At 42.9% G+C, this 24,297-nt stretch overlaps 3 protein-coding genes across 7 annotated transcripts in view; 1 reads left to right on the top strand and 2 right to left on the bottom strand.

Annotated features, from left to right (window-relative positions):
* NOS2 (nitric oxide synthase 2) overlaps nucleotides 1–441 on the bottom strand; it is a 32,831-nt gene extending 32,390 nt beyond the window's left edge. Inside the window, exon 1 of the mRNA XM_019008616.2 lies at nucleotides 354–441. The gene's annotated coding sequence lies outside the window, so the exon portion shown is untranslated. The remainder of the gene's footprint in view (nucleotides 1–353) is intronic.
* LYRM9 (LYR motif containing 9) lies at nucleotides 351–24,015 on the bottom strand. 5 transcript variants are annotated; one of them, XM_015646500.2, is made up of 5 exons: nucleotides 23,829–24,015; nucleotides 2,253–2,398; nucleotides 1,527–1,619; nucleotides 1,010–1,154; nucleotides 390–538 (listed from the first exon to the last, which is right to left on the bottom strand). In XM_015646500.2, exons 2-4 carry the CDS (start codon nucleotides 2,376–2,378, stop codon nucleotides 1,041–1,043), a joined length of 333 nt encoding a protein of 110 aa, XP_015501986.1. In that variant the 5' UTR covers nucleotides 2,379–2,398; nucleotides 23,829–24,015; the 3' UTR covers nucleotides 390–538; nucleotides 1,010–1,040. The 5 variants fall into 5 exon arrangements, with proteins under 5 accessions (XP_015501991.1, XP_015501986.1, XP_015501988.1 ...); XM_015646502.2 differs by lacking the exon at nucleotides 23,829–24,015 and adding an exon at nucleotides 23,759–23,810; XM_015646503.2 differs by lacking the exon at nucleotides 23,829–24,015 and adding an exon at nucleotides 23,251–23,740.
* Nucleotides 24,016–24,112: 97 nt separating this feature from the next.
* NLK (nemo like kinase) overlaps nucleotides 24,113–24,297 on the top strand; it is a 36,294-nt gene continuing 36,109 nt past the window's right edge. Inside the window, exon 1 of the mRNA XM_015646498.3 lies at nucleotides 24,113–24,207. The gene's annotated coding sequence lies outside the window, so the exon portion shown is untranslated. The remainder of the gene's footprint in view (nucleotides 24,208–24,297) is intronic.

The following is a 24,297-nucleotide window of genomic DNA, read 5'->3' on the forward strand; positions in this document are numbered from 1 at the left end:
CCGGCTGGACCCCACTGAAGGGGCACGGAGCCGGCCGGACCCCAGTGAAGGGGCACGAAGCCGGCCGGAGCGGCACTCTGACAGCACGGAGCGGAGCAGAGGCTGTGTGACCCTGCACAGCGCCTGCCAGAGCCAGCGTCACACGCAGCATGAAACGCTCCATCCCCAGATCCGCGGTGCCTGACGCAGGGGGAACCCCGACCCCAGAGAACTGCACCGCAAGCGTTATCACACACTGCTAGAGCTGGTCCAGGCCTAAGAGTATAATGGAATAAGTTACTCAAATGTTAGGCAAGCTCAGGATTTAACTTAGAAGTTTGTGATTATATAAAGCACTTTACAAAATTAAATACCTTCAGAAATATTAATTTAGTTTCATGACATCCCAGTGAAATATCAATTATTGTATTTATATTATCCAAGAGAAAACTTCAGGCAATAATTCAGTGTAGTACGGAACTTCACTGCAAGTCCTTTAAGGCTGTTTACCGATGTCCTTCTTGGTTTCATCCTTCCTCTTCTACTCCTGGCTTTTATACTGGAAAAAAAAAAAATTTTTTTTTTTTGTGGGAAAGAGCACATAACTAAGTAAAAGTTCATAACATCAAGGACATACAACTCTCCTGCATGATCCACATAAATTTATGTCCATTTTTTTTAAGTTAGGTTGAAATTTGATAGGCTTTCCCCCTGCAGTACAAAACAAATCAGGCACAGTTATTGACTAGATTGTACCTGCTGGGATTTGGTTACTGATAAAATATGATAATCTGTGACTAATCTGTGCTTGCTCCTGTAACAATTCTCATTTGGATTTCATGGACTGGCAGAGAGAAGGACTCAGCAGTCACTTAGTAAATTAAATCATAGATATTTAGAGATCAAGCTGAACTTTTGACTTGTTTCATTATACACCATGTTAAGGTATCACACTCCCCAGCCAGACTGAAATCCCAGGAAGCACAGGTGACTCTCAGCTGTCTAATGGAAACCATCCTCATTCTTTCACCTGAGAAACCAGTCTGACAGCACAGGGGAGCTCAGCACCACAGCTCTGCCCTTGTGTGGTCTGTCCCTGATCTCTGCAGCCATGGGCAAGGTCTGAGGAAAAGCAGCTGTAGTTCTGGAAGTTCATGTAAATTGTCTGAAGACATCTGTCAGGAAAGCAGATGATGCATAGCAAGATTTGGTTTGCAAAATGCTGTATTTTAATTTTTTCTTCTATAATAGAGTGATACTAGCTGCCACTGCTGATATTTAATATAATTCTTCATGGAAACAAAGACTTACACAGAGACAAACCTAAACTGTTATTGGTTCTGAAAAAACCCAACATTAGTTTAGACTGACAAAGAGAATTTTTAAACAAAAAGTGTCACAATCACAGATCCCTCCTGGCCAGGTATTTTCTTTCACCCAGACACTTCAACATGCAGGACAGCAATTCCCTAATCAGAACTTGCTTTCCAATATTTTCTTTTTTGTTCTGAACTGAAACCCCAAAGCGGACAATCTGAAGCACTTACTTTATTCATCACCCAGTCAGCATCTTCAATGGCTCTCTTAATGATCTGCTGGATTCGCTCAGGATCATCTTCATCAGCATGGACTTTGAAACTCTGCAACATTCCAAATGTCACTGACTTGTCAACATAACAGTTGTCAAAATAAAGACCATGTTTAAATCTCAAAAAAAATATTTGTTGCAAATAAACTGCTGGTCTGAAAAGGTAAAACTACACATTGTAACACCTGGCTATCCTCTTCCCATAACAAATCTGGTCATAAAGAATTTCATATTAAGTATTCTACTCCTTTCATAGGTCAACAACAAAACCCAAAAAATGGGAAAAAGAACCTAAATTCAGAACAATTGAAATTGTCTGGTACGTTAAAACTAGAAAGATACAGGCCAACAGGTATGATCATAGGCATGAAATTACTTCTATATGAAGTATGGAATTTGAACAATCAGATGACATTTACCCATATGGGGAGATATATAAATGACTGACATGGAACCAGTAGGTTTCAACATAAAAGATGTGTTTATGGAGTAAGTAATGACTGTTCACTCTCTTGACTAATACAAGAATTAGAGATGAAGCCAAGAAAAACAGGTTTCAGATTCAAAGCAAACAAAAAGAAATGGTCCTTCACACGCTCCCATTATAACCCTCCAAATGCAGCAGGGTGCCAAGCTCTCAGGAGAGCAGTTTCCGCGGCGGCAGGAGGAGCACGGTCGGGCTGACCTGTCTGATGGCGTGCCGGTAGTGCTGGCGGATGGGGCCGGGCGGCAGGCGGCGGCAGCAGCGGAGCAGGTACCGGTACAGCTGCACCGAGCTGCGCACCAGCTCCGCCTCGGGTAACGGGGACATGGCCGGGCCCGCCCTCGGCTCTGCAACACAAACACAAACACAAACACCGGCAGTTCCACCGACAGCGCGGAAATCAAAGCGCCAACGAACAGAACACAGCGAGAACAGCGCCGGCAGGCTGAGGATCGGCAATAACCTGCGGAAACTTTAGGTGAAACCCCAACATAAAATCAATGAGAACTTGCTGAGTTTATGGACAGACGGGGGTTGGGTGCCACTGCTCAAGGGAAGAAAACACAAAGTGTGGAGCTCGCTCCAGAGGATCACTTTGAAGTGGGAACAGCCACGTGTGCCAGTGTTGTACAGAGAGCCAGTGTAACTTTCTTTGAGTACCCAGACCTGTATCACAGCCCACAGAGAGGTTCCTACTAGCTAAGCCAGAATCCTTAAAGTCCTTCAAACTTCCAGTGCTTTCCTTGAGCATCCCTAGTTCATCCACATGGTGTCCTTTCAGAATGAGGATACTAATAATAGATACAAACGGTGCTGGAATTTAACAATATTTCCTATTTTGTCATTCTGTCAAGAATTTCAAGGCTTCAGCTGGAAACGACATGGATAAACAGAGGAGAAGGCAGGAAAAAACACTGTTAGGTTTGAAATTTTACATGTATTGGTAACAGCAACAGGAAAAGAACAAATCTACCAAGTTTCACTTCCATAACTATACTTACATATTGTAACAGTTAAGTCCATCCAAGTCCTATAAAGTGCTAATCAAAGGCTGTAAATGCCTTGTCATTTAACAGATGGTTGCCATCTGCAGAGAACTAAATTAACATTTGGAAAAAAGCACTTTTACATCATCACTCTTAAGAATAAAGATAATAAATAAGCAACTGGATAATGAAGTAGGTACATGCCATTATTTTAGCACCCATTATGATAACTACTCATTATTTGGAATATTTTCTTTTTCTTTTTCATAAGTAATTTAAGTCCTTTACCCAAATGTATTTCAGAGTATACCACGACAGCTATTACATATCTAGGCTATGTATTTGCATAGGCTAGATCTTATTGCAGTGGGGAAAATCTCCTCTCTATGCACCTATAAATGCCCATCACAATGGGATCAATATAGCCCCAGGCTTCAACATGTTCATCCCTTGTTTTCTCCAAGTGTTTTTTCTGTAAAATATCCTTTTCTCTTTGCACTGAAACCTATGGTGGGTATCAGCTCCATGCATTTTTGGTTTGGTTCATTTCATTTTGGCATTCAAGTATGGGAGGTGATTACATGCCCAAGTCAGTCAGTTGAGAGATCCCTGCATTCTCCTTCCAGGAGCAGAAAGACAAGCCACTCCAAAATGTGACTCATAAGATATAGACTGAATTACTCCCTGCCCTTCTCTCCATGAGAGAGAGTTTTTATCATCCAATACAGAAAACTGGAATATGAGGTTGGATTCAAGTTGATCTGAACCCAAATTTAACTGTGCATGCAGGTTTTTTGGGCTATATCCTTGGCTGGTAAGAATTGGTAGAATTGCATTGACCCTACGAACCTGGCCCTGCATTTCACATATTCCCACCAAATACAGTGAAACATCCCAAAATTCAATACAGATCCCATAATACACTTTCGGACCAGAGACAATTAGTAAAGTTGTTTCTAGGCTTTGATGTGTAAACCCATCATATGTCACTGTGCTCTAATTAAATCTAAGTGGTGCAATAGATTTCCTGTCACAAACACAAAGATCCCTCATGTGCTGGGACTGCTCAGGACAGCTTGCTCTAGCACACAGAAAAGCAGCTCTGGGAGAGAGGAAGGAACCAGTCACAGAAACATATGGATATGGGAAGATGAAGCTGATCAATGGAATTGAAAATATTTCACTATAAATAATTAGGAATTTCCCACTGCAGTAATTTTTCATAGGAAAATGATGAGCTGCTGAATTCAAATTGTGTGACAAATACATTTGCAACTGATTAATTTTTTTGGAAAAAAAAAATAATTCTTAGCCTTTCTATAAATACTGGACTTCCTAAAAGATTTGAAGATGGAAATTTTTACCCCATCTATTATCAAAACTAAACTCCTTCTATGAGGCTCTCATATTCAAATTAAAAAACCAAACCATCTGACTTCTGAGAGATTCACAGCTCCAAAAATGCTACAAACGCTGTGACATGGGCAAGCTTCACAGGGAAGTTTATCACCAAAGATCTGTGTTTTTCTTAGGATGTACCTTCATCCAGTGTAAACTTCACTGGAAATCTACCACAGCACATGGAAAACTTGTTGGCTATTTCACTACAGTGGCTGTTTAATAAGAAATAATTTCATGACCTGCCCATTGTTAAGTTCTAAGACACTGGTGCCCTGTACAAGTAACCTCAACAGGGACTAGAACCTGGCAACAGGGAATGCTACAGTCTGGACTTGTGCACCCCAGGGCACTGGAGAATCTGCAAAGCCTCTGCTGTGATTTGCCCCTTCCTCAACACAAAAAGGACAATGAAGCACAGTAAGAATCTACACTGTTGCCTTTTGTTCTAAAAACATCTCCCCTCAAATCCCACAAATGTTACGTTTTATCTGCCATGCAAAAACCCTCGACCTCAAAAATTCTGGCTATAATCCTGACTAATAATGAAAATCTCCCTCTGATAATTTAAATATCATGCACAGCACAACAAACAAACTATCTACACCAGGAACTGTTGAGTCAGAAATAAAATAATCAGCTAATTGTGCTTTTCTGGAATGGATGACTGTATAATGTCCTAATCAGAAGGCTGAAATCACATTTGCATTTAGATAAAGCTCCGTTCACAAAGAGACAAGTATAGAAGGAGACACTGAGACTATTGTGGCATTTCTCTGCATTGCATAATCATTTACATTCCTGATAATGATATTCAGATAGTGAAGCAAAAGATGACCAAAGCCAATTAATCTTCAATCTGCATTGGCAGGTTTGGCAATTGACCCTGTGCACAGAAGAACCCTGATGAAGCTGAGATGTACTATGCCTCTGCTCTCAGTTTACTTTTTTTTCTACTGTTGTGTTTTTCCAGCAAATCCCCACAGTTCAGCAGTTATGATCCCAATCCCTCTGAACTAGTTAAACAGCCAACAAAGCTGGGCTCCAGAGACTAGAAGTGTTAATTAAAGGACTGCAAGAGTTACCTGAGCTGTTGCTGTTTACATCTTGGCTCCCCTTTCCCCCTCTGCCCTCTCTTTCCCCAGTATCCAGGCTAGAGATGTGGTATACTACTTTGAAGTATTACACCCTCAGAAGTCTTAACTCAAGAATTTATGATTCCCTATCCTTGTCAAACCTCATGATCTCAGGAAAAATAAGAATGCCAAAATAAGAAAGACACTGAAAGTCTTTTGGAACCTCTTTAACCGCAAAACATCTTAGTTCATGTTGTGACATCAGTCCAGGAAGGCACCCAAGTGAACTGCTGCTACCCAGAAGGTTCTTACTCTTTGGTCACAGCCGTCCTTCGTTCCAGGTTTCCCAGGTTCAGGCCTGTGAGTCCCGGCCCGAGCCTGCAGCAGGGGCAGAACCTGCTCTGGGACATAGCTGCTCTCGCTGCTCGTGACACAGTCACAGCTCCCCTCAGGCCCCAGTGGGTCCCAGGAGCGCCTGGCACGTCCAGGGCAGTGTGAGGGGCTCTGCTGCCCCAGGCAAACCAGCCAACGTCTGTCCATCCGTCCGTCCGTCCGTCCCTGCCTGCTCACAGCCACTCGGGCTCGGAACGCTTGGCAGCCCCGGGCACGGCTGCCCTGCAGCCCCGGCCCTGCTGTGTGGGTGAGCACGGACAATGCTGCAGTCACTTCCCAGCAGCCACATCTCGCCGGCTCTTACTGAGATCTGCGCGTTTGATGTGATCGCTTCTGACGAGCCAGGGCCCAGCATTGTTGGGGTTTTGTCCTTTCTAAACACGAGCTGCAAAATCCCATTGCATGAGTGATGGTAGCTGGGCCTGTTCTGTTCACTTCTATTTCTGCTCCTCTCCCCTTTATGCTTTGATTGATGCATGAGGCAGAAGCAGTGTCAGGTGACTGTGCAGAACAACTTGGGGGCATAGCCCTTCAGCATAAAATTTGCTTTACACAGTATTTACACTGCAGAGCACATGAAGGATTAAGAACTGGCAAACGACAGATCCCAAAGATCTCTTTGTTGACAAGGAACCACTGCTGCTCCGACACCCTTCATTCAGTTCAACAGCATCAGGATCAGGCCTAATGCTATTCAACAATGTCACTAGTTTGCAAATATAAAACATAATAAATTATAAATATAATATAAATACAAAATATAGAATTGCAATTGATAAAACTTGAGAATGACAGAGTGCTAGAGCTGGGCATAATGACCAGTTGTATAAATTAACCAAAGCTACAGGGCAGATGTCTTACCTTACACCCTGGTTTGGTATCACAGAGCAGAGACATGCAATACTGCAAATAAAATACTCAGGCTTTTGCAATCCTACACCAGTAAGGACACATGTTGAGGCCAGATTACCTTGTTCTGTATAATTAATAAGCATGATCAGACTAATTAGAGTAATATTCTTTGGTGCATGCTCACTAGTGAGGACAGGAACCTCCCCGGTTTAGGTACAATTCAAACTTCTCCACTTTTTTCTCCTGAAAATGATTCTCCCGGCTTAAAGGAAATTCTGAAAGGCACAGTCTCAAAAGAACTTTTTCTTCACAGCTTTGAATTGGTCAGTTCAACTGCTGTTAAAATTAATTTTCTTCTCAGTGGCCAAATCTGTATTTACCTTTGTGATCATGCCTGAATAGGAATTATCAACTTTAAACCAAAACTGCTTGTTCATTCCTTTCTTTTTTGTAAATATTGTATTTTGAAATGTTCCAGTGCTTAGCTCCAGTTCAGCAATTGTGATTCTCTCAACTGCTTTATGCCAGTTAGTGCAACAACTTTCTGGCTGAGCTTGTATCACCTTCTAAAACATCCAACTGGGCACCAAATAAGCTGCCACAACTGTTGCTGACAGACAGAGACCAACTTGGCAGCATAAGGCATGGGAGTGCCTTTGAAGGGAAAAACCACACTGTGTGATTAATGACCACATTAACTCTATGGACTATGGCTCAGACAAGCACTGAAGAATAGTAAGTCTTACATAAGGTTTTGTACTGGTTTCTCACTGTTCAGGAATTGAACAGTGACTGAAATTGGTGAAAGTTTATTTTACCATTATTCTTTAATATATGCTCATTTTGCTCATGCAATCCAACTTTATAATTTTTTTAAAAAAACTCAAGAGGGTAAAACAAGGAGCTGTCAGTGCAGAAAGAGCTCTGCTTAGGAAAGTACAAGAGTTGAAAAACTTGTCGTAAAGGTGTAGAGTCAGAATTTAAAACAGTAAAAGAAATTACTGTGATCCACATTATTGACTAATGTTTAATTAAAAATTATATTTTTTTTAAAACGAAAAATATCTAACATACTCCTCTGAACCTTCCCTTAGTGCAAACATCATACCCAGCCTACAAGGGAATAAACCCTGTGCAGTGTGACCTCTCCATTTCCTGCTCCCCCCAACACATCCCTTCTAGCCCTGACTGGGCACATAATCCCTGGATGGTGACGATGGGGCTCGTGCCCTGCCCTGGGATCTACATCTCATCCTGGAGTTGTCCTTCCCAACTCACATTATCCTTCACAGCAGTGTCAGGAACAACTCAATGTCTATTATTCCAAATCCATATCTGCTGAAATTTAGCATCTCCAAGCCTTTGCTCTCAATCACAGCAATAGTCTGAGCCAACCCCTTCCCTGGCATAAACCCTTTCTGTGGTGGAATTAAACCATGGATGAATTTTACCCACCACATCCTGGGCAAAATCCATGTTCCTGGGAGCAGTGTTTATAAGCAGCAGTATTACAGTACATGTAAGTCTGGGTGCCTTTAGCCTCTTAGGGGGATTGGCCCAGCTCACTAATCAGGGCTTGTTTCCATGCCAGCAGCTAATCAGGGGCAGATCCCACCATGTCTTCTGGACACTTCTGAGCTCTTAAAGCCATAGCTCAAGTTTTCCCCAAAACTTCATTGTCACTCTCCAAGGCCCAGTCTAGCTCAAAGGCAATCTAAGGTGCCTTTGAAAAGAAAGGTCTGAGCAGCAAGAAGCTCTTGCAAATGCAGACATCCCCCAGCACCCAGCACCGAGAGCTGTACCCCAGCTCTCGGTGGTACAGGGCTCACTCTTAACTGATAACACACCAACTCTGTTGGGCAACTAATTTAGAGCTTCGGCAGAGATGAAGGGGGGTGAGAGAGAACTCTTTTCCCACTCCATTTATCAGTACTCATCTGAGTGAATGAGCATGGCAGGACAATTCTGAGTGGCAACAGCACTTGATGTTCACCCATGATTCTGGTTTGTTTACATTTGGTGAAACCTCAGGAAAAGGGGGATAAAAGCTCTGGTTCAATCGAAGTCCTGGTGGTAACCTCCAGTGCTAATAATTAACTCAATTATGCTGAATTAATTTGATATAATTATCGGTGATGAAGCAAAGACAGCGACCCAGAGAAACTTTGAGAGACAGGAAGAACAGAAGTCTTAACAATATAAAATACCCTAAAAATAGCATCTTTTTTTTCCCCCGAAACTGAGTCAAAGACACAAAATGAGTTCATTACAGTCATCTGGCTTCACTCAACCCTCCAAATTACCCCTGTACCCAGACAAATAGCTGTGAAATCCAGCAAGTGCACTAGAATTACAGCAGGCCCTGACGAATTTGACACAGCACTCAGCACAAGTGTCTGTCCCCATCCAATTATCTAAACAATGAAGATTTAATAATACATCTAAGAGATCCACAATGCTTCTCCTTTAACTGAAGATGTTAATTAAGAACACTTTTCTGTTGTACTGTTGTCAGTTGGGTGGTTTTTTTGAGGAACAATCTGGAAGATGCTGCTTATGGAATTTTTTCACTTATCTGCAGTTTTTATATAATATTTTCAGGTTTATTCAGTTCAAAACAAATAAACCCCAACTATAAGAACCAAACATCTTTTTCCTCTCCCATTCAATATTTCTGTGATTTGCTTTGAAATAGTGTTACAGAAATGCCTTCCTCGCTATGAAAATACACATATTTTACCGAGGGATTTTTAATGCTTATGTGTTTAAAAAGAAAAGAAAATGTCAGCAGAGGCAAAAATCAGATGTGGTTAAGCCTTGTGAGTGGGTTAAATGACAATGAAATCCAAGGAATTCTATGCAAATTAATACTGGAAGTAGCACCGGAATGTCTCAGGACTTTGCCTGGCAGCCTCACTCTGAAGGGTCAGACAAAGCCTTCAGCAGCCCAGCCCCAAGGCTGGCCCTGCCCTCGTGCAGCCCGGCCCAGACCCCTCACACTGCAGCTGGGGCTGGAAAGCCACAGGGAAACCTCTCCTTGCCTTCGTCCTGACCTGTGGCACTGCGTGCATGGAGTCAGCACTACGGTTAGCTGTGAGGAATTGAACAGCTGGCAGCATCCCTATATTTGATGTCTTACAGTCCTGCAGGACCTGTGACATCCAGCCATGGAGAACTAGGTGCCTTTGCTCGATGGCTTCAGCCTGAATTGCTGCTTGACTTATGCCTGTCACAATGCTGTAAATACACAAGTTTCTAAGCTTCTGCTGCATTTTTATTATCCTTGGTGACAAGAATAAAAATATTACCTCTATCATCACCAATTGGTTCTGAGGAGAGATTCCAAGTGCTTAGATGTAAAAAATGAATAGTATTTTTCCAATTTGCTAAGTAGGTGCTGCTCACACGCCCCCAGATCACTTCCTCCCTGAGTTCTGCTGGTTCTCAAACACAGCTGATCTTTCAAAACTCTGTTTAATTGCCACCAGACTCTGATCAGACTCATCAGTTCAAAGCAAGCTCCATTACATCCACAATTTATGCATTTGATTTCAACAGATTATTCTGTGCCCAATACTGAGGGGGCAAAAATTGTTTTCCATGGGGCAGCCACTAATGTTTTCTAAAAAACAAGTTTTTAAAAATATTTTTTTCTGTAGAGACACTGCATTTTAAAGTGATGTGAGGGATTGTTCAAAGTATCCTATGCTTATCTGGGCAGCCACTCAAATTTTGTCAATACCTGTTTCCCACAATCTCTTCAATTTAGAGAGCTGAGTTATTGCTGCATGGGGAGACATCCTTGGGGAAAGGGCAGGGACAGGCTGGAGGGAAGCACAGCTCCCCCCTCCTTCAGCCAGCACACAGGAACGAGGTATGGGCTTACACAGCCCAAATGCACCTCATACCCATCTGACATACAAGGGTGTCTGTGTAAGTGAGGAGTTCAGCAGCCCCTCCCTGCCAGCACCTCGCTTCCCCCAGAAGTCTCTCTGCACACCCCCAGCCCTGTTCTACCGTCACAGCCTTGATTTTCCCTTTCATGGATTTTTGCTTGAAAAAGCATCACTGCCTCGATTGTGTATTTTCAGCCTATATTTAAGAAAACCCTTTGGTTCCATTTGTAGCCACATCCTGTCTCAGCCTCCCCCTCTTTTTGTTCCTAAATATAAGGCTGATGCAATTTGATGTGACATGACAAAATAGCACATTTGCATTGGCAGAAACTTTCTCTCAGCAGCAGTAATTAAAGGGAGTAGATGAGACATTGCTGAAATTGGTGTTTATTTAGCCTGGAAATAAAAGGCTTCAAGATGTCTTGAGAGGGATGTTCAAGTGTGTCACGACCACAAAAGTCATCAATGAGTGCCGCCTTCTACAGGCTTTCTTTTTGACAAAGAAATGGTCACTCAAACAATGTCACTGATTTAAAGAGAGTAAAAAACTATAAAAATCAGAGTTCTGTACGCCTTATTCCTAACCAGGGAAAATTATTTTATGTGTTTCTTGGGATTATAAATAGTATCAGGACACTTGTGGTTCCACGTAAGACGAGGGCAGCCAGTCTCTTGAATTTAGAGGACAGGCTCTCTCAACACGAGAAGAAAACCAAGATCTCTTTGACCACAGTGAGAATTAGGCGCTTAAACATCTGAATTTTTGATCTTAAATGCAACAACAGAGGACAGGTACTCACCTTCACCTATAACACAGACTTTTATTAATTGTCAAAGACAGAAATCCAGAAACGTAAGTTCAACAGGATTCACACTACAAATTAAAACTCATCTACAAAACTTATGAAATAATTTACTGTACCCAGTTTTGCTGAACAGATGCACAGCAAATATCTAACAAGGTCAGGTAATGTCAGCTTCCTGTACTCTGTTCCATTATTGATGACAGCAGTAGAATGCAGTGATGGAAAAAGAGCAATATTTAGAAGTTGTGGGGGTTTTCTTGATATTTAGAAGGTAAATTTAGTCTACTTAATCCACATGAAGAATTCAGGGAAAGGTCTGGTGGCTGTTCCATAGGCCACAGGATTTAGCAGACATAATACGGTTTCAAGTGAAACTTCCTGCTCAGGAGCATCTTCCTTCTCCTTGTGCACACAAGGCTATTCTTTCAAACCCATCTGTGATCAGCTCAAAACCGGCAGCCCACGTTTTGAGCAGGCTCGTTTCCATCCTAACACAGATGGCACCAAGAACAGGGCAGGCCAGAAAAAAATCAGTTTGCATATTATGCTTCAGTTTTTATGGGTCAGATTACCATTCAAAGCCATCAAAATGGCAACCCATATGTGATGTGTCTGCCATCGGAACTGAAGTGATACACCATCAAAATCTTAACAGGGTTGGTTAGACAGCATTTGATTAACCATTGACTAAACTCTGGTATTTAAAAGTAAAGACATTTTCCTTCTCAAATTTTTTTTTACTTTGACAGATAAATAAAATTGCTTTGGTGAGTCAATAAGGAAAAGACATTTTGCCATCTTCATCCCTGAACAACTGCATCAGCATAGCTCTCTTGGCAGAAGGGAGCTCAGCTCCTATGCCAAATATTCACTTCCTCAGTGAGCCAGGTGCAGATGTTGGCTATGTCGTCTGTTCCAACTTCTTTGTTCTACAAGCCAGAAAATTGTTCCCACAGCTTTGGGGAGAAAATGGGGATCTGAAGAGCTCTTTGCATGCTTTCATTGGTGGAAGAATATCACGTTTTAAAGACACTCTTGCAGAAATAAGGAATGTGTCATTCCCCCCGCTTGTGACAATTAACCAGCAGAGAGCTGTGTCCTATGGATCCTGAGGGGATGCTGCAACAAGGTCAAACCATGGCATTCTGTTCCCAGCTTCCTACACATCCTCTGCCTTCCTGCAGTGCCAGCTACAGCCCATTCCCTCATCTAGGGGGGCATTATCCCAAATGCTCCAAAGGCTCTGCTGCCACAGAATAGTTTTTAAGGTGGGCAGGCCTCTTCTGGGAGAACTCTATTGAATAGTAAAAGATATTTGAAATGTCCCACTCTGTTATCATGGCACCTGGAACTCAAACAACTGCCATGCTGACTGACAGCCAGGGCCACCACCCTCTGTCACTGCCTATGGGAAGATTCTTCATTCACAAGTGTTTTCAGCCCTCTAACCTCTCTACATGACATTTTGGTCAATGCTGATACTTCAGGTGGGTATTCTTAACCAGAGAGAATACATACAACAAAAAAATCACAGCATCCAGAGTAGAGGAACTTTAATTATCTTCACAGATTAGGCCTGTCTAAGTCCAAACGTAAGCAAGAGGCCTGCAGAGAACAACCAATTTTCATTATCTGTTTCTCCTCAACTCATGACTTGAAGTGCCATTAGTAAAGAAGTGCTGAGAAGCCCATCCATAGCTCAGTTTATTCCAATGGGAGCTTTCACTTTTGTCTGGCCATTTACATCAGACATGGATGTATGGCTTTGACATTAACAGGCTGCTACTTTCAGTCATCTACTCTGAAAAGCTCTTAAAAATATACCCTACAAAAAGATTTAAGTAGAGAGGAACTCTGACTGAGGAGAACTGACCCTTCAATATTTCCTGATAAGAGTTGCTGGAGGTAAGAAAGCATTTACTTCCTTTAAATAGCCACAGTTTCTCACACTCAGAACTCCGTACAATGACATAATAATTACTTTATAGTATTCTGTATACAGAAAACTGCTTTGGACCCAGGCGACAACAGAATGCACTCAAGAAACTGCTTTTTCTTGAACACACGATTGCAGAGTGAGTAAAGCAAAGCAGCTCATTCTCTAAAGCCAACACTAATTTGTTTATTTATAACCTACCCTATGTTTGTTGAAGTCAAGCAAACGGATTTCTCTGACTACTCAGACATCTGGATAAGGTTTTATCTCAGATCCTGTCACAGAGACTTAAAAAAACTACTTGAAACAAAAGTCCTGGAAGATAACAATGACAGAGACTCTGAAGTGATCTGTTCTGCCTCCCTTTGAAAGACACACGTCTGAAAAATCTAAGGCAAAACCCTCATGCACATTTACATACACATGGATCAAAGACAGCTGTTGCCACAGATGATTTTTTTTTTTTCCCCAGGTATTTAATAGTAACACAACTTGGTGACATATGATGACTGACAACAACTTGGGGTGTTCAAGTTTTGGTATCTAATGTCAACACTTAATATTTTCCCTCTGAAGGCCATATCAAGATGCATACAGGCGGACTGACTATAATAGGTGCTGTGAAATAAGAACCCAAAACAACAGATTCAACTTTAAAAGTTCATCCTGAATCCACCGACACTTTCACAAAACACCAAAACCCACCTTATTTTCATCCATTACCTAAATTTTCCTTTCTAAGAGCAGAGAACCTCTGATAAATACCTTGGCTGAGTGCTGCAGAAAACACCTCTCATTAGCATTGTTAATTAGCACTTAGCTATCCCACCAGGACATTCACCACGCCCTTTCAGAAGGGCTGTGAGTTAACAGAGGAGGCTCTGTTAACTCACAGCCAAGGTAATACCCAGAGAGCAACACAATTAACTTCTCCTTAGGCTCGTACTCAAACCAGCAGTTACTTCCATAATTCACTTAGCAGAGCATCAGGCACCTGGGCTCAGAAAGCTTTCCAAACCTATTCCAAATACACCCAGCTGAGCTCTGGGAACACAATAAAACAGTATCAGTTGCTTTATTCCATTGTTTAGTGAAAAACAGTGCTTAAGGTCTAACTTGAATTTCCACTTTGGAAGTAAAAGTGTCTTTCAAGGAAAAGTTAATGTCAAACTTGAGGTTCCTTTGTGCTGCCAAAGTGTATAAAGAGCACTGATGTAAATGTGAATTGCACTCCTGATACGGTTACTAACTGGTGTAAGTTAGTTAAAGCAAATAATCTCCAACGTGCTGCCCTATTTTTATCTACTAAAAGCCCAGCGCCTTCTCGTGATCCTCCAGTGCAAAGTTGACCTGCATCAATCCCTTCTGTGCTGTGAGTGGCGACGAGATTTCTGCATGTTTGTATGCCACCTCCAAACAGCTGCAGTCTGGAACAATGGCTGTGTGGTACTGTTGATTTTACTAAATAACCTTTAAAAACAAATAATAAAATTCTAGTGTGCCCCTAAAACATGTTTGAGTAAAACAGGTTTACTTTCCATGCACAGACATGGAAAAACTTTTTCCAAGCAAAACTTGTGAGCCCATGTTCATTCCTTTCTATGGAGCAACAACATTGCTGTTCAATTTCTTAGTTATCCTACATCATACATGCTCACCATATCCAAAAGAAATACAGAAACGCTATCTGTACAGTCTTTACACTTTAATGAAGTGATCGGTAATAATTTACTGAAGGTAAACAGCTATAAATCTGCTGTTCCTAACATGTTAGAACTTATTTATCTGTTTGTCTTCATGGAAATTTCTTCCAGGGGTCAAAGATCAAAGCCACAAACACATTATTTTTCAGGGGGTTGCCAGTGTTTTTTCATGGAATGATGAATCCCATTTATTGCATTATATCCCTGTGTCTGTATGCCACAATTCTGCTTCCCACTGGTGTGAGAACAGGACCAGGAGTAGAATCAACTACCCTGCTCACACCTTTCTTCCCCAGCACAAACTGATCAGCTTCTGCTGGGAGAAACATTTCCATAACAATCTGACCAGACTTCTCCCTCATTTGTTTGCAATGAAAGAGTTAATATCTGTGACCCAAATATGGAGACCCATTTTAAACTTGCTGAAAATTGCTTTTTAATCCTAGCTCTCGAGGATTTCCTTTGAAACCATCTGCCATGCACGCTGGGTACTCTTTCCCTGTATATATGCAGGATTACTATAATATGGATTCTTTTGTGTAACTTAATACATTTCAGCATATTAAAAAATTAGTTGAAATTTCTTTTCTGATTTCAACTGCCATAAAAATGACTGTCGAAGTCTAAACTGCTGACAAGTTCATGGCAAAGCCAGAACTCATATTTATCTTATTTACTGCAGTATTTACCTTGCAATTCTAATATTTAGTCAGTCTGACTGGCTGGGTTTAAGGAATAGTTATGTGTTATTAATATAACTAATGCACATGCTTCAAACCAAGTTCAAGAATTTTGCTGGATAGGAATGGATTTAATCATGTGCTTTACCATGTTTAAATTTCCCATGCTTACTTTCTAGACTGGAAGACACAACATCATAATGATTAGAGATGAGAAAATACTTCCCAATATTATTTCAAATCTACTGCCCAGCTTTTTCTATTTTCTTGCTATGAACCTTAATGCAATTGTATTTTATAGTACATATACTAAAGAGAAAGAAAAATGTCACACTTGTAAATAAACTGAATATTAAGATTCAGGCACATGCAACCATGCATATTTTAGCACATATCCAAAACTTAAACCAAAGAAAGTATATTGCTTACTATCACAATAATCACAGCCAGAGTGATTGAAATAGTAAACATTCAGCAAGCTAGATATAGAATCAATTTATTGGATCAGCCTATAAAGAAAAAAAAGTCTAAATCCCAACATAATTATTGAGCATCCTCAGAGTGAAATACTTTTTAAAAACGTGATTTACCTGCAAATACTCTGAGAACAGAAAATAAGGACAATTACTTGCATAGGTTTAATCACATAATGTGACATTGATATTTCAGGAGCCAGACAGCTGACAGACTGTGAACTTCTTTGTTCCACATAAACACATCTCAGAGCACCAAACCTATGCCTGGCCTTCCTAAGCAGCCCTGAGTCGTCACTCACATGATTCATTTCACAGCCACTCACCCAGGATCTAATACAAGTGAGCGGCAACGCAGAATCCCCCTCCAAACCAAAGCAAGGATCCCATTCCCTTTGATGCCTTTTCCCTGGAAAGGAGTGGTGTTAGATGGGATAAATATATACATAATATATATAGATAGATCTACACATGCAGATGTTGGAAGAATGTAGAGAGGAAAAAACAAGCAAATAATTTTGTTTCAGCAATAACAGATGTTGAAGCATCACCCCGCAGACATGTTACTTTTAATACAATACTGCTCATAAAGTGAGGGGGGGAGGACACAATCAACACCCAGTTACCCAGTTTTTTCAGGGTTTCCATTTTAATGAGCTTCCTGGATGATTCTGACCTTTTAATTTTCCTCCTCTAATAATCCCATCAAATTAGTTTTGTCTAAAACATCAGCAGAAAGAAAATCAGCTGTCTAACAAACTCCTAACAATTTTGTCTAACAAAATTGCTGGTAGCAGATTCTTAAAAATGACACGTTATACGTCGTTTACTTCTGTATAAATGCAGAGAAATTCCCAAGATCCTGCAGCACTGCTAGGATTAGATTTGAGTGACTGGAAACAGCCTCATGTCCCAACACATCTGCTAATGGCAAATGGATAGAAACAAACAGTGCAATGGCATTTGCAGATAGATCAGCACTGAAAAAACAACCAAATGCAGAATAAATAGATTAAAGCCACCTTTCTGTGGCTAAGAGAGGGATTAGGTGAAGCCTGGCCTGCATTCAAGCTGCAGAATAACCTGCTTTCCTGCCAGACTGCATCTGCCACTCATGTTACCATCAGCAGCAGTGACTTCCCACCTGCCACCTGGCCAGCCATGTGAGGAGCTGGTGACATCAGGGGTGGCAGCAGGGCCGCTGCTGCAGCCAGAGAGCACCCAGAGCTCTCATCCCCCAGCCCACCAGGCAGCACAAACCCTGAACAGCCCTGCGTGCCCTCTGCAGTGAAGCAGTGCCCGGCCTCATGGGCAAGGACAGGGCAAGCACGAGCAAGATCTCCAGTGATGGCACCCACGGCCTCTAAACAAAAAAAAGTAAAGACAAACCCCCAGAAACCCCCAACAGCTATAACTGTTTACAGAACAGCTTTCTTACAGCCCACTAGTCCCCCAGTACCACAGGAATCAGTGATGCAGAACTAATTGATACAAATCTCCTGAGGGGAAGGTTGCTGCTGGTTATCTCGATATGAGAAATTTAGTCCAGAAGGATAAATTGGACAGACAGCTGAAAAGCTTTAGTTCTCCTGGTAGGAAAGGAATTGATCTGGTAAAGAAAGCCCTTAAAGAGATATTATCATGTCAAAAAAACAGGACTAGGAAAAACATTAATAGTCTTAGCTGAGAAACCTCTGGAAACTCTGTTTATATCAGTACACCTTCACACAAAAGATGAAAAACTGAAGATGTCAAAATGTTAACATTTCTCCTAATAAACTTATTTCTCCATAAACTTATGTTATGAATATAATTATGAAACTGCTATAAAAATTCCTATTCTTCAATTAGTGATTTCGGTTTTGCATGTAGTATTTTAACTTATCAATTCCCCTTCCACCAAGTTGAAGAAAAATAGAAATATTCAGATATTCACAAGCATGTAAAAGATTCTATTCATGATTCTGGCAAAAAGTTGTATTGGACTTTTCTGGATTAATTTTACCACCCAAACCCTCAATTCCATTCATTACAATAATTTTTGCAATAAACAAAATAATGACAGCTCAGGTGCATGTCACATGTGCAGCCTGCATTTTCTGCTCTGAAGTGCACATATGCAAGATTTACTTTCTTCAAAAACATCTGTTTTCAAGGACAGGATTATGAAGCAACAACACAACAATGAATTCTCAAAAGGCACCTGCAACCCCTGGAGCATTGGCTCATCAAGCTGTGGGACTCCAGAAAGTGAACCCTGCCCTATACTCAGGGACAATGGGATGTCACAGCCCAACAGCTCATGCCATCCCTGCTGCTGGGCCCAACGCTCTCCTGCGGCTGTCAGAGAATCAAACACCCTGAACCAGCTGAGGCTGGAAAAATCTCAGCAAGAGCTCCCAAACTAACCAAATTCTCCATGTACAACCAATGCCTGTTGTCTGTCTGACCACAGAGACGGAGCTTCCATCACCTGAACCAGTGACTCCAAAGTTCCACAGAAGAGGTTTCCAGAGCTGCTATCTTCCTTGGAAAACAGATTTGAATCAAGAGAGGAACTGAACTGCATGATGTGACTCAATGCTGAGTTCAGCCTATCCAGGCTGTGGCACACCCCAACAGCTGAGAACCTCTGCTCTCCACAGAGGCCACAACCACCCTGATCCTTGGAGAGGGTAATTCAGAGCACCTCTGCTCAACTTGTGGCTTGGCTTTGCTTTTAGCTACCAGTTTACCCCAGAAACAGTGGATCACGGAGAACAAGGTCACTCAACACATGACATATTTAAACAAGCAGCAAACAGCGATGCAATTCTTGGAAAAAACATAAATGTACCATCACACAGAGATGAAAATCATGCAGTGTTTTTTGCCTGGAGAGAAGGAAAAGGAAGTAGCCTGCTTCTCTCCCCTCTCCAAAACCCATCATTTAGGGATGCTGCTCACACAAGGGCAAGTGCCTTGTGGTGATGCTTTCAATTCTGCACCTTCTAGGGAAGATAACATACTGAGGAGCTATTTTAAGAACATCTCATTCACAAAGGTCTCCAATTCCGTCTTCAGAGAAAGAGATGATTTTCTTGCTGCTTCAACATCTTTACTGGCTTGACATTTGCTTCAGAGGGAATTCATTTGCTGTTCCAACATCAGAATGGAGCAAGAGCAGCTGCCAGGAGAGGGATAAAAGGAAACACTGTCGACAAAGAGCAGCAGGGTCATTTCTGGTGCAAAGAAATATAGAACAGAGAGAACCGCAGAACTGACACTTTCTCCAGAAAGCAGCAGGGGATAAAGATGTCCTCTCTGCCTCCTGCAACTGGTGTTTAGGAAAGGACTAAACAATCAGGCTTAAGTTTGTAAATGATAGATTATTACAAACCAGCTGTAAGCACCTGAACATTCTCACTTAAAGCCAAACTCATGCTTAAGTGCTGCAGTCAGCAAAGAACTCAGTAAGTCCTTCAGAACTCTCAAAAGAAAACACTTCTGGCTAGAAAGCTCTGCAGAGGTGCTTTCTTACAAGCTCAGTGTTTAGGAGGTGACATTTTTGCGATGATTTCAAGCTGCAGTGCTAATCCTGACCATCATATCTGTATATGCAGTACACTGGACAGACTTGGGGCAGGGCTGTGATCCCACCACAGAAAAATGCTCTGCAAGAGCCAGAGGGGGCTGATGAGCCAGGGAAGTGACACAGGTGCCTGTGGAGTCTGATATCCAACATCAGGGAGTAACACAGTCTTGGATGACACCATTTGTCACTCACACCAGTTGTCCCCTACCCCATCCCAGGCACATCATGGTGCCCTGCTGCAGGAAGCACCATTCCATCATTTAATTGCTGTTCAAGGCAGTGCCACATTCCCACAATGCTGCTTTAAAGTCACCCTGCCTGTCGGCCTGACTGACAACCTCGCCATAGGTCACCTGCTTCGTTGGGTTACTCGATTCTTTCCCCACTCTCTTATTAAAAAGTTGCCCTGAGCAGGGCAGGGATTTGTCCCTCTTTTCACAAGACAAGCAGATCCTGCCCTTCCCCTAGATGAAGGAATATTGCCATCCTTTCAAAAGTTAAGACAGAAACCTTTTTACACACCCAAAGCTAAACCAAAATATTCCTCCCCCTGCTCCTCTCTGCATTGTATTAATGGAGAAATTTATTCTTTTCCAGTTTCATGGAGGAAAGGTTTTAAAGACAAAAACTCTGGAAAATTATTCCTTCAAAGGAAAGGACTAACATACTCGAACAGCAATTTTAACCCCATGATATTTTGTGTCTATGTTTATTGTGTTGCATGTTAGGATCACAGTTTATTTGGAGCGTGGTATTTATCTGACTAACCAAACCTGCTCAGATTCACAGGCATGAGCACCATGTTTCTGACACCTTAAGGGCTTCAGCATCAGGATTTATGAATTAAATATTTCCAGGGAGTTACAGAACACCAAAGACTGTATCGGCAGAGTGTTATATCAGGGTATGTGTGGGCTTGTCAAACACCCACATGATAAATTATCAATAGTGCAGCTCAGAGCACCCCTTTTGTGGATCAGAGACAAATCTGTGCATTTTATTATGCTTTGTTCCATTTAATGTTATTTTTTCTGTGTTAAAGGTTCACAAAACCCCTACATGCTGAAATGCTGAAGGACATTAATACACAACACACACTCAAAAGACTTATTCTATTATTTCCAGTCCTGTTTTCACATAGTTCATGTGGGACAAGGAAAAAAACCTGACAAATTATGTCTGGAACTGGACAATTACATTTTATATTGTTCAAGATGATACAATCTTTTGTGTAGAATTGTAAGGTTAAAACAGTGCTGAGGAGCATCAAAGAAACAGGCCTAGCTGATTTAAAAGTGTCTACCATCCCTTGCCCATATGCAGAGCCCTGTCAAAGAGATTATACTCCTGCAAAGCAAGTGTCAAATCCGAGAGGAGAATAAATCTCTCAAGAGTCAGAAAAGACTAAACTTGAAGCTGTGGATTTTCAGAAATGAACAAATGTGAGCCCTGTGTTTCCAATGCCCTGTATTGACTTCTATATGCACTAACAGACCTCTGCTGAGGAAACAAAGGCTCTATTAGGTGAGCACTTTGCAAGTTTCATGTTTTCCTTACTATCCTTCTATGCTTTCCTTACATACCCCTATGAATCAACTGGATCTTGTCCTCCTTAACCTTCACAGCATGAACAGCCTAAAAAGCAATTGAACTGAGAGCTCTTAAGTTTCACAGTATGACAAAGGCCAGGGACATGAGTTGAAAGTGTTCATGAACCCAGTGTGCAAGGAAGATACACTCGTTAGGGTTGGCCACCCAAGGCTGGCACCTGACAGAGCTCCATATGGGCACCAAGATAAGCGCATCCCTCATCAGGCTTCACCTCCCTGAGAGGGGCTCTGCAGCTTCAAAGGGCAAATAAAATAATATAGCTGTAGCATTTAGTGTATCTGAAATCAAATAAATTACAAACACTTTCTGGATGGAAGCTGGTGAGTGAAGTTTGGACTGATTTGGTCAAGGGCTGTTAGGAAAACAGGTAGCAGTGCCAGGACTGCAAACACTACACTTCTCCTGCTCCTGCTGCTGAGAATCCACTGATATGCCAGCATCTAACAATGCTTGCAGGGAGCTTCTAAGGCAAGACATTTATTTACTCAGTGAAGCACCTAACTGAAAAAAAATTTGAGGTGACACTGTGTGCTTGGACTTGAAAAATGGCACTGAGACACTGACCTCAAATACACTGAGAACCCAACTTCCCATACAAGGATCATTAGGCCACTGCTCCTTTTTACTACTTGAAAAGGTTTTGCAGTAAGAGAGAAAAAGAAAAGTCCATAATGAAAATGTATGGGAGTTTTAAAAGCCTTCAAGTCCAGCCGACACAGGCCTGTGCCCTTTTGTACCCACTTCCTTCTCCACCACACCACACCACACCTCCCCAGAGCCTGACGGGAAGCAGAAACCAGAAGAACCCCTGGGGTATGCCATATTCAGATCCATTATTATCAGCTCCAACAGAAACCTCAACAAGACAGCTACAAATATAAGCTCTAAGTAAGTATTCTGTCTCTTCTTCCAATAGGTAATATAAAATGGCTGTAAACCAAAATTTCCTTGGTTTTTTTTTTTCTTAAATGCAGTTCTCTGTTTTTAAAATGGTGACAGGACAGCAAAACTCTGATATAATTTCAGACTGGACTATTATTAACCATATTTCCAAATGCAACAACTATTAACAAAGAAACCCACCTTCAGTCATGCAAGACTTTTCTTGATTACATTCTCAAAGAGCAGGCAAAAAGTACCCAAACCCCATTGTTTTGTATATACGGATATGTGTACATATGTATATCTGTTTGGGGATACATTGTATCCCCAAAAATATTGCAAATATTTTGCACTAAGGTTTCAGGAATCACTGTCACGTTTATACTCTCTTCCTCCCCTGCAGAGGAGCCTGATGCTGTCCAGTTTTCAGAGACAAACAGAAAGGACAGATGACAGGACAGCACCTTCAGGAATTTGCTGGTAACGCCTTAGCACTGCAGCTATCCTGTCACAGCTCTGCTGGGCTCTTTTCCTGCCCAGACAGGAGCCAGGGGCAGGGAAGGGGAGGCTGTCAACTCCCTCCAAGCACAGCACAAGCAGATCCCGTCAGTCACTGACTGCCTCTGGAACCGCTCAGTTCGGTTACCTGAAGGAACCTCTTTATCACCCTCACAGTAATTTAACTCTACCACCATGGGAAAGGCTCCAGTAACCTGGGAGAGTTTTTCTGAGGTAAAACTATTAATGACATATGATTAATATTCACACGAGAAAATGGAAAGTGTTAAAACTGACAAGTTTTTACCCATCCCTGTGTTTTCGGGAACACTGATGCCTTACCCAAAGACGCTGCAGTCCCCAAGCATGCAGATTCATAGCCTGAGGGAACTAAAACAACAAGAAAAGAATATCTCGGTCCTGGTTAACACATACCTTGCACTGAGCCCCCCGAGCGTGTCCTGAGCACGCTGAAGGGAGCCTCGAAGAGACTGCCTCGGGCAATGGGCACGGCCGTGCTGCTGGGAGCATCTACACTCTCTCATTAGCGGTTTATTTCCCTTTTCTGCCAAGGGGACCTCATGCTTGCCGTGACATGGTGCCACCAACCTGCTGCCACAGCCCGCGGGCCCCACTGCCAGCCCCGCACATCGCACCTCTCCGGCTCATAGAGACTCGAAAACAAGGCCCCAAAACACCACAGACCCCCACGCCCTTCGCGGCCAGCCCCCGTCGGTCCTCGGTCTTGCGGGACCGATCCCGGCGGGACAGTGGGGTCGGCCCGCAGCCACAAAGACCCGAGGGCACCGTGACCCGGGCGGGAGCAGAGGGGACACGGAGGGAGCCGCCGGAGGGCACCGGAACCAGGAAGTGGGAAGGCACAAAGACACGAGCAGGGACGGGGGACACCGAGACCCGGCGCGGCCCCTCAGCCCGCCCTCACCACGGCTCGCACTCCGCTTCCCGCCGCCCCCTCAGCACCCACAGTGACCCCGCGCGCGCCGCGTCCTCACCTCACCCCGCCCCGGGCGGCTATTGGCCCCGTCCGCCGCCCATCAGCAGATCCCTCCGCCCATTGGCCACTTGCCGCCTGTGGGCGGGCGCACCTGCCGCTTTCTCATCCGTCACGCGACCCCGCGTTCCGTGATTTGTGGAGCGGCAGCTCCTTCACCGCCCACCGGCTCCGACCACTGGTGAGGAGAGCTGTCGGTCACGCCGCCGCCCAGCCTCTTAGTGCCATTGGCCCAGTAACCTCTTTTCGGGCTTTCGTTTCTCTTCATTGGCTAATTGAACGATGGGCGGCTGCGGTTGGGCGAAAAGCGGGTCCCGGGGGCGGGACTTGGCTCAGGAGCAGACTCCATTGGCCGGCGGCCCGCTGTGAGTGGCAGGAAGGTGAGGGAGGCGGGGCCGCCCGGGGTGAGGGTTGTGTGAGGTGAGGGAATCTCGCGGGGTCTCGGCGGCTCCGGGCGCGGCGGCGAGCAG

This window comes from Parus major, chromosome 19 (assembly GCF_001522545.3).
Source record: "Parus major isolate Abel chromosome 19, Parus_major1.1, whole genome shotgun sequence".
NCBI lineage: Eukaryota > Metazoa > Chordata > Aves > Passeriformes > Paridae > Parus > Parus major.